The sequence below is a fragment of the Stylophora pistillata genome, chromosome 8 (assembly GCF_964205215.1).
Source record: "Stylophora pistillata chromosome 8, jaStyPist1.2, whole genome shotgun sequence".
Taxonomy (NCBI): domain Eukaryota; kingdom Metazoa; phylum Cnidaria; class Anthozoa; order Scleractinia; family Pocilloporidae; genus Stylophora; species Stylophora pistillata.
The window spans coordinates 32,478,272-32,488,516 of record NC_142526.1 but is presented as its reverse complement, the minus strand read 5'-3'; the positions used below and the strand labels follow the sequence as shown (position 1 = coordinate 32,488,516).

Sequence of the window (10,245 nt, the reverse complement as noted above, 5' to 3'; positions counted from 1 at the left end):
TCGTCGGCATAAAATTATATATTTTTGACGCTTCGCTGATCTGCAGGAGGTGAGATCCAATGAGAGGTCAAAGTTGTGATAATTTGTCTGCGTCACGAAGTCTTCCTTCAATCACAGTAGTTTGGCCTTCAGTTGATTATTTCGAATATCGTAGGTTTTTGCTGTATGGCAAAAATCTGAAGTAGTAGATTGTGAAAATTTGAAATAGTAGATTGTGATGTGATTTTATTACGGTTCCGCTGATTTTAGCTGTACTTTCTTTAGTTCTGTCTAAAAATTTCATTACGGTCCGGTTCCGCTGTTTTAAGCTGCTCTTTTTTTAGTACTGTTTCTAAATTATTGTCGGATTTGTTGCACTTTTGGGTGGATTTGTCATAATTTATCCCGTTTACGACAAATTCACATAATGATCAAATCGAAAATCGGGTAAAGATGGCTATGGCAAGTCATTAGGATATATTCCACCTTAAGGACCTTAAGGATGAATTTCACAGAATTTACCCTGTTTTTCTAGAATTCGCTGATCAAATGGAAAAACCAGGTAAAGGGGATGGCATATGGAAACTTAGCGTGTTAGCCACTTGCGGATGAATTCATAGAATTTATACCGTTCTTCTTGAATTCATAAAAAAATGAAAAATCGGGTTAAAGATTGGCTATGGCAACTTGTGATCTAATTAATTCGGAGGATGAACGCTTAGACTTCACCCCGTCTTTTGTCAAAAAAATTGGAAATTCGGGATAAAGATAGCATGTGGGCACTTCGGGTATTATTCACCTGTAACATGAAGGCTCAGAATTTACCCGTTTTTCTCGAATTCGATCGCTGATCAAATGGAAAATCGGGGTAAAGACGGCATATGGGAACTTAGCGTGTTAGCCACTTGCGGATGAATTCGCAGAATTAATCCCGTTTCTCCTGAATTCATTGAAAAAAGAAATCGAAAATCGGGTTGAAGACTGGATATAGCAATTAACTTGGGATCTATTTCATCAGGGGGGATGAATTCTTAGATGACCTTAGATTTTACCCCGTTTTCCTAGAATTTGTTGAAAAAAAATTGAAAATTGAAAGACATCGTATGGGAACTTCGGGTATTATCCACTTGTGGCATGAATGCTCAGAATTTACCTCGTTTTTCTGAAATTCACTAATCAAATGGAAAGTTGGGGTGACGATGGCATATGGGAACCTAGGGTACTAGCCACTTGTGGGCCGAATTCTCAAAATTCATCCCGATTTTCTAGAAGAAAAATGAAAAATCGGGTTAACGATTGACTATGGCAACTTGGGATCTATTTAATTCGGAGGATAAACTCTTAGACTTCACCCCGTTTTTTTGTCAAATTCACTGAAAAAAAAAACATGGAAATTCGGGGTAAAGATAGCATATGGGAACCTCGGGTATTATTCACTTGTAACATGAAGGCTCAGAATTCACCCCGTTTTTCTCGAATTAGCTGATCAAATGTGAAATCGGGGTAAAGATGGCATATGGGAACTTATGGAAAATCGGGTTAGGGATTGGCTATGGCAACTTGGGATCTATTAATTCGGAGAATGAACTCTTAGATTTTACCCCGTTTTTTGTCAAATTCACTGAAAAAAAAAATGGAAATTCGGGCATATGGGAACCTCGGGTATTATTCACTTGTAACATGAAGGCTCAGAATCATTTTTCTCGAATTCGCTGATCAAATGGGAAATCGGGGTAAAGATCATAATATGGGAACTTAGCGTGTTAGCCACTTGCGGATGAATTCGCAGAATTAATCCCGTTTCTCCAAAATTCATTGAAAAAAAATAGAAAATCGGGGTGAAGACAGGATATAGCAACTTGGGATCTATTTCATTTGGAGAATGGATTCTTGGATTTTACCCCGTTTTTCTAGAATTTGTCGGAAAAATGGAAAATTAGCAAAGAGAATGATTTAATGCATTGTAACCCAACTGTTTCTTGCTGGAGAGCATCGGAGAGAGCACCCTATCCTTTATAAAAGATACCAGATCTTCATCATACGTGTCAACAGTTTGTGAGTTAACTTTCCAGGATATATGATGTTTGACATCAACCATACCAGAGGTTGAATTTTTGTGTAGTCCCATACAATTACAATGAATACATGTCTTCAATTGTCTCCATAATAACTATCAATGTAGACACTATGAGATTGCTACATGCAACATAATAAAAATTATAATGAGGCTGGAAGAAAATCACAAATTTTCGGTCATTGAAACACGGAGATCTGTCTCGTTTTTTAATTATGTATCATCTAGTTTTGCATGTCCCAAACAAAATAATAATAAAAAAAAAAATCATCCCTCGACACAGAAGGATTCAATGAATCCAGGTTAGTAGTTACTCGGACGCTTTATCGGTATACATCTGACAGTATTTAGCCCGAAACTTGAACGCGATCTTTGAATAATGGTCGTAATATTTCAATTTGACAAAAATACTAGCATGAAGTGCAACCGAAACCTTACCTTACCGTACTAGTTCCGATAGAAAAGCACAACTTCGATCACCAACGCACTCCAAACTAATAAGGGAATCGAAGGCACGAGGCAACGTCAAATTCTGGTCTGCCTAAGCTTTCCAACGTATCGAAGAAAATTTCGCCAATAATTCGCACTTAAAAACGCAACCAGAATCTCAATCTTTCACCAATCCGAAGTGTCCCAAACGACACCTAGGATAGCTCATGAAACAAGGATATCCCGTGAAATTCTTAACCTTCGAGCGCGGAAATCTTAACGATCTTCTTACAATTTAATATTTTTGCATAGCGTCCCTCCCCTAGTTGGGAAGTGACAAGCAAGAGACACGTTCACAACGCCTTTTGATTGGAAGAAATAAAACCACATTCTATTGGTTATTAGTTGTGAGGACATAACTGCAACGGAAGACTCAACTGCAACGCTACATATACTTGCAACCACATGGCTTTTCAACAACCAGGCTATACTTTTTTCAACTAAATGCGAGAAACTGGGGAGAGTATTTCGCGTTGCCGTAGAAACAATCTGGTTGCAATCAAAAGTCACGTGACAAGTTCAGCAAAATGAATAAATCGAGCGAAATGAGTTCAAGTGGTCAATGTCGGGTCGTGTTTCAGGTGCAGTTCCGTTCAAGATTGGCGAATTTTCAACTCAGATACATCGCCAGTGATGATTAGTCTTATGGCAAACTGTTTTACTTGGGTGAAGAGGAGAAGGGAACCTTCAAAGTATGTTTTAAAGGTGTCATATTGTGACAAAGATAGTACTAGTGTTGATATCGAAATGCAGTGGTCGAAAAATTATGTGATCTCCATTGGTCAAACATTCGATACAACTGACTGTTCTCTCCTCAGGAAAGTTACCCTTCTTATGGTGGGTTTAGATAACGCGGGGAAAACGTCCACAGTTGCTGATCTGACGGGAGGTACGTTGGTAAACTTAGAACTAATTTAATTATCTATTTTTGGCAGTAGTTCATCGATCGTACGTTGAGTTTGTTGTTTCTCAAATCAGCTGCCACTTCCTTATGACGTCCGACTACATTCATTCACGTTATGAGAGAAAATATTGGACAGATGCTTTTTCGTGTTGATGCAAACGTTTCTGGTCCAATCCCAGAGCCATTTTGACGAGGTTTCTTCTTGAGTTATTATCTGTATTGGGCCGATCGGCATCCAACTGACACGTGAACGTTATTGGAGAGCTTTTGACAAATTTATACTTTATTTCATAATTTGTTTTTCTGTAGTCACAGTCTAAATCACAACTGGAAATTTGTTAATCAACAGATGCACAGCAACACGGAATCTATTTGATAAACAGAAATATGGTCTATAGGTTAATTAAAGGTCCCAGTATTAAGAGATTCCACTTGAGGCCAAGTTATTAGCACTTCTGTGAAATAAATTGTATTTTGTTTATTATTGATTAAGCTAGATGTATATATGTATATTTTTATGAAGAATAATCATGACTGCACTGAACTACTGTGACATAACTGTTGCTGAATTTAATATTTATACAATACACAAATGTTGTTAACTTGTGGTCTTCTCTTTTTGTTCAGAGTCCACAGATGGAATTACCCCAACAGTTGGTTTTTTGAACTCTTCGTTTTCACTGTATAGATTCAGTGTGACTGTATTCGATGTGGGTGGTGGAGCTAAGATTCGCTCTATTTGGAAAAATTATTATGCTGAGGTCAGAATCTAAGTGTACATTTTCAATTAATGAATCTTTTTTGATATTGAATTTTAAAATATATTTAGTTTTCAATTAAAAATTTTACTCTCTCTTTGTTGATTGAAAAATTTCTTCTTTTTTTTTTAAGTCTTATGGAATAGTATTTGTGGTAGATGCCAGTGATGCAACTAGGCTAGAGGAAAGCAAGAAAGCTCTTTATGAAACAGAGATGCAACCCCGTGTGGCAGGAAAACCTTTACTCGTGTAAGACTTCAGTTTCTCCAGATTACACTTATAAATATTTAATACCTTGTCACACAGGTATGGTTAGTTTTGTACTCAAGACTGACTTACTCAATTTTCAGCTTATTATATTATATAGGAGTTCTTTCTGACAGAGCAATACATAGGGTTGCTACCCCTCCTGCATGGTACAATTGCTCTGTTCTACATGTCATGCCCCCGCCCCATTCTCCAGCATTATGTCAAGTTTAAAAGGTTTTCCAGTACCCACAGATACTTCTGGGTCTGGAATCTGAGGCACAGACAGTTACTAGCTTAATCTTACCTAAGAACATGTCACAGTGTCCCTAATCAGAGTCTCAACACAAACCTTTCTTTTTTTGTGTCTCAGCATGTTTAGAACCAGTGAGTTATTTATTACCTTTGAGACAATTTTACATTACGATACAGTCCTTGTAGTTAAAATTATTTCTACTTTTGTGACAACTTAACTCTTCAAATCCCAGAGGTGATTGACATAAAACTTCACTCTTTAATATCCCTACGTTATCCAAGAAGGGTAATGAGAATACTCATACTTATCAGGTAGAAGTTGCTTTCTTGATCTAACACCAAATTCTTGTAACTAATAAACAAGGATATGTCTAACAGTTAGAGGGGAGAATGGACAATCTGATCTTGGGAGTTGAAGGGTTAATGGACTTAGGAAATAAACTTTTCCTTTTTTTTACACAAATTGTTTACTTATCTTAAATTTTCTTTTTATAAAGACTTGGAAATAAACAAGACAAGGAGGGGGCTTTGAATGAAAATGAACTGCACACGCAGCTTGAATTAGATACACTTGTTGAAAAGTACAGTTGTCCTTGTAAAGTGGTAAGTTATTTCATTCAAGTTTCTTTCTAGTTGTGACTTTGTTAACATTATCTGATATGATTTTTTTAAATCTTTTTTAAAATATTTAATTTGACTTTTTCTTATCTTTCACCAGTTTTGTTGTTCAGCAGTACTTGGCAAAGGAAATAAGATAGATAGACAAATTAAAAAAGGTAAGTTTAAAACCATTTGTAAACATCTATATACAAAATTCTTTAAATTTATAGAAACTGTCAGACTTGTAAACATCATTTTCTGTAATTGGTGTGTAATTCAGTACTTATTCTCTCAAATGCCTTTCCAAAGGATGAAATTACAAAGAAGATTGGCTGCTCTGAAAGTAAAGAAAGGATGTCGGGGAAACAAAGATCACTTATGTCTAATTGCTCTTTTTTTTTTAAATCATTAGGCTTCCGGTGGCTCCTCACTGAAATTTCCAATGATCATGTCAATCTGTCAAGAAGAGTGGAGAAAGACATGGCTGAACAGGTGATTATAATTACCTCAGTCTATAATCAAAGATAAAGGAAGTAAGGAAGTAGATATTGGGGGGGGGGTAGGGATTTTCGTCAAATGTTTATAGTAAAAGTGTGCACAGGGTAGCATTAGCTCACCTGCTCCAGGCATTTAGTTTGAAAATGGGACTTGATAGCTCTGCTGGAGCAAAAAGTTCTGAGGGCCAAGGAAAAAGGAGAAAGGTATAATACGGGTGTGCCTTGAACTTTCTGTTCTGCCATTACACTCTTTAGCTGTATTTCTAAAATTGATGCCTGGAACTGGCTATGTTGTGGCTTATTACTGTATATAGGTTCTAGAAAAAATTATTTTTCAAAAAAAAAAATTGATTGAATCATTTCCCTCTTTATTGCAGAAAAAGGCACAGGATGAAGAAAGAGAGCGGAAAAGAGAAAGAGTCAGATTAGCAAGGGAGGCAAGGTTTGTGGTAGAGGACTTGCGTGTGTGAGACATTAAATTTCTTATCATGCTTTTCATTAGATTTCGTTGTTGTGATATTGAATTTAATATAATTCATATTTTAGGGAGAAAGCTGAAAGAGAAGCTGCAGAAAGAGAGAAACAGCAGGTGGAGGAATCAGATGATGGTGTTGTTGTCAGCAAGGTGAGATACTTAGAATGCATCTTTTTACCATCACAGGTCTTATAGCTCCTTTTTTAAAGTAATCTGCAAAATTGGCCCATGTGACAAACACTCTAAAAGCGATAATGTCAATCTGACAAATGTGGACTTTCAGTTTAATACTGGTTAAGATTATCAGTGGGTACATCATTTAATATATAATATATGCTACTACAGGTGGACAAATATATTATATTATTATACATTGTAGTCACCATCCATTTTCTCATTGGCTAAACGCCCACAGTTAATTCTGGGAAACAGTGCAACCTACAGATTATTCACTAATCTGTACCTACAGATTAGTGAATAATCTAAAGGTTGCATGTGCAATGCATGACTTCCCATGGAGCAATGTCAAGTTCACGGACAGCGAAGTAAGAATGGCTTCTCAATTCACTTCATCGACCCAGCGAGAAATTGAGAAATTACTATAAGATAAAGATTCAGAAAATACTAAGAGATCGACAAAAGTGACGAAGGAACTGTTCAATGAATACCTTAAAGAGAAAAATATCCAGGAGCCACACAACAAAAGGGAATTAGCCCAAGTGAAAATTTTTTACCACACAGTTGTACATTTTTAAGTGTTCGAAAATAAACTGTGTTCACTGCAATGTGTTTGGCGTTATTTTCTTTAAAACAATGTATAATAAAACAATTATTGGATTAAGTTTTTGTGATATCCGGAATAATCAAGGTCTCAGTTAGTGTTATCAGCCTCAGCCTTCAGCTTTGGCTGATAACACTTAACTTGACCTTGATTATTTTGGATATCACAAAAACCTCATCCAATAATTGTTTATTAGTTGTATCGAGAAAAAGTAAGACTGGGTTAATGGTGGTATTTCTTGCAATTCTCTGATTTTAATTCTTTTGGTTGGAAATCAGGACAAAAGGAAGAAAGACAGAGAAACACCAGAACCACAAACCCCATTCAAGAAAAAGAAAAAGGGGAGAGAAAATAATCCTGAGCCTGATGCACCAGAGAAAGGAAAGAAAAGCAAGAAGAAAAAGAAAGAAAAACAGGATGAAGACAGAGTGGATGGACAAGATACTATAAATGTATGTTCATGATTGAAGCATGCGCTACCTTTGTTATTATGAGAGTGTAGATAGGCTTCAAGTATTGTGGGGAACTCTGAAGCAATGTGTACATGTAAGTTTTCAATCATGTCTTTTTTTTTTTTTTTCCAAACAGTTGAAAGACCAAACCCTCAGTAACCCTAGTCCAGTTGAAAAGCACTTAAATGAAGCTAGGTCCAAAACTCCTGATGAAACAATAAAGCATTCACAACCAGGAGGATGGAGTGAAATGAGCAAAAGGTTGCCTGTACATGAAAATACAGTGCCAGAGGATAGTGAAGTGAAAACAAAAAAGAAGAAAAAGAAAAAGAGAAAATTAAATAAAACAGCTCCAATGGAAGGAGAAGAAACCGAGCTACCTCCGCTCAATGCGTGGGCAACTCCATCGAGTACATTAAATGGCTTTCCAGGAAGTAGTGGAGTATCTCTGAGAAGACTAGAGCCTTTAGGATTACCTCATGCATCAGGTACTGTGAAAGAGACTCTCTTGATGTAAATGACTTACCGGCACAGATTGCCTTGTGAATACATCTGTGGTTATTACATATAACTGCCAACAAATTATCAGGTTTCAATGCGCACCTTTAACTTTATTTGTATTATGGAATGTTGTATGATTTGTGCACATGAAGAAAAGAAACAACTGAAAGCTGATTGTAGTGAAGGAATCAATGTTAATATCAAGGACTCTGATACCCCAGTGCTGAATTTTTACCAAGAAGCTTATACAAAATGAATTTAAACAAAGCAAAATTATACAAAAAAACCTAATGGAACATAAATCACGGTGAGGGAAAGAATGTGAAAAACAATAAGAAAAATGCATGTGCAAAAGGCAAAAAATTGTAATTAGGAACACAAAAGGAAATCACTAAAATGGGAATGCTGCACTAACATTAGATGTTTACTTAATTAATGAAAAAATTGAGAAATAGGTTGACACAAGCACCCTTTCCTTAGCATTAGATGTTTTACAATTACAATTACAATTTATCACTTATAGAGGGCTATTTACAATGACAGATCAACAGCGCTTTACAATCAATCCTAACCTGCCCATCCCACCCCAGGGGAGGACATCCATCACACAGTAATCTCATGCGTGGGAAATTAACGTCTCCTACCCCTAACCCTTATGTTTTCTTCTTGTTTAACCTGTGGGCTTCTTTTTGTGTCAGTCTGTCTTAAATTAGAACTCAGATGAGAACTCACGAGTTAAGATAAACATGTCCTTTTTTATTGAAGCAAAACGAGTATGAAATTTACATAACTATACCTTATCTTGGTTGACATCAATTTATTACTTATCTTTTCTCAGAAAACAAAGCTGTACCTTCATTATTGCTTCCGGAAGGGAATGAGGTAATTTTCCGCATTCATAACTTGAAGAATTTATTGAAACTATCAATGAACAAAGAACTTGTCTTCTCATGAGAGGCATTTACACTGAGTACTGCTTCTGAACAGGCTTTTTAAATCCTGTCTACTTTACCAATGTTGTTACAACTGTACAATGACAATGAGCTATTTCTTTGTACAGGAACCCAACAGTCTTCCTCCTATTCGAGGAGCATCTTGGACAAGAAACAGACCAAATAGTGAAGATTGTGATGTGGTCACATAGAAAATTACAATAGTCCATTTTGCAGTTGTGTGCTTGGTTGCCAAGCCTTTGAATGGGAGTGAGGCTAGGGTTGACCTTGTTATGATACAAACGTTGCTGCCTTTCAAATGTAAATCACTTTGTTATCATGCTAAGTAGATCCAGGTCTCTATCACAACAAGGTCACCTTCAGCCTCACCCTGAATCAAAGGCTTGGCAACTAAGTACACAACTGTAAAATAGCCTATTCTATTCTTCTCAGTCACATGTAATCACGGTGCACTTACTTGGATCCATTTGCAATGCCCGGTCAAATTAAGTTTACAAGTCTCCAAGTTTTTGCATGGACTCTTGGCTCCCTGTCATAGAATGATCTTTCTCACAGGGAAAACATTAAAATTTTATTCCTGCTGGATATAAGGCAAAAAAATGGGGGAACAAAAGCCCAAGATTATTTGATTTAGCTGAGTTGCATCCACAGAAATGTCTGGCATTTGGTGAAAATGTTTTCAATCTGAATATATGCATTTCTTGTTTGTTTTAATGGAGAAGAAACACTAAGTTATATTTAGAAATTATATATTGCTGGGCAATATTTAAGCATTTTCGCCAAGTTTAACAATATATGTATCCTTATCTCATCTCCAGAGTAAGTGAGATTATTTTGTAAAAACCAAAGAAATCCTCTATTAAAGTAAATTATCTGTACATTGTGTGTTATTTGGCCAACTTCCCATTTCCTTGTGATTCTGAGGGTAAGGCACTTTTTTAGGTTAGAAAAAGAAACAAGGTTTTATCCTAACCATTTTACAGTTCATAGTACTAGAGTGAGCTGACTAGTACTAGCAGCTAATGTCTCCTTACATGTTGAATCATGCATTAAGGTTAAAAAAAATATATCATTAAAAAAAAAAAAAAAGATCATTAAAAAAAAAAAGATCATTAAAAAAAAAAAAGATCATTAAAAAAAAAAAAAGATCATTAAAAAAAAAAAAAGATCATTAAAAAAAAAAAAGATCATCAGCTCAAGGAGCTTTTGACTGATAATAAATTTTCCTTGTCAATACCACTGGAAAGGTATGAAGGACTCTGGAGAATATTCACACTGAGT

General features: G+C 35.9%; 1 protein-coding gene across 1 annotated transcript; it reads left to right on the top strand.

The window, feature by feature from the left end:
• The first annotated feature begins 3,059 nt into the window (after nucleotides 1–3,059).
• LOC111329067 (uncharacterized) lies at nucleotides 3,060–9,842 on the top strand. The gene is made up of 13 exons (XM_022933673.2): nucleotides 3,060–3,234; nucleotides 3,361–3,431; nucleotides 4,074–4,207; nucleotides 4,338–4,453; nucleotides 5,203–5,308; nucleotides 5,424–5,481; nucleotides 5,718–5,797; nucleotides 6,180–6,244; nucleotides 6,349–6,427; nucleotides 7,337–7,510; nucleotides 7,647–7,998; nucleotides 8,850–8,893; nucleotides 9,072–9,842. The coding sequence occupies exons 1-13, from the start codon at nucleotides 3,176–3,178 to the stop codon at nucleotides 9,153–9,155; spliced, it is 1,422 nt and encodes a 473-aa protein (XP_022789408.2). The 5' UTR covers nucleotides 3,060–3,175; the 3' UTR covers nucleotides 9,156–9,842.
• Nucleotides 9,843–10,245: the final 403 nt, after the last annotated feature.

What these genes read in the sequence shown, in the direction of transcription:
- LOC111329067 (XM_022933673.2), top strand. Translation starts at nt 3,176, where the DNA reads ATGATTAGTCTTATGGCAAACTGTTTTACTTGGGTGAAGAGGAGAAGG. An exon ending in ACAGTTGTCCTTGTAAAGTG is followed by an intron (nt 5,309 to 5,423) that starts GTAAGTTATTTC and finishes ATCTTTCACCAG; the next exon opens with TTTTGTTGTTCAGCAGTACT. An exon ending in AGATAGACAAATTAAAAAAG is followed by an intron (nt 5,482 to 5,717) that starts GTAAGTTTAAAA and finishes TTAAATCATTAG; the next exon opens with GCTTCCGGTGGCTCCTCACT.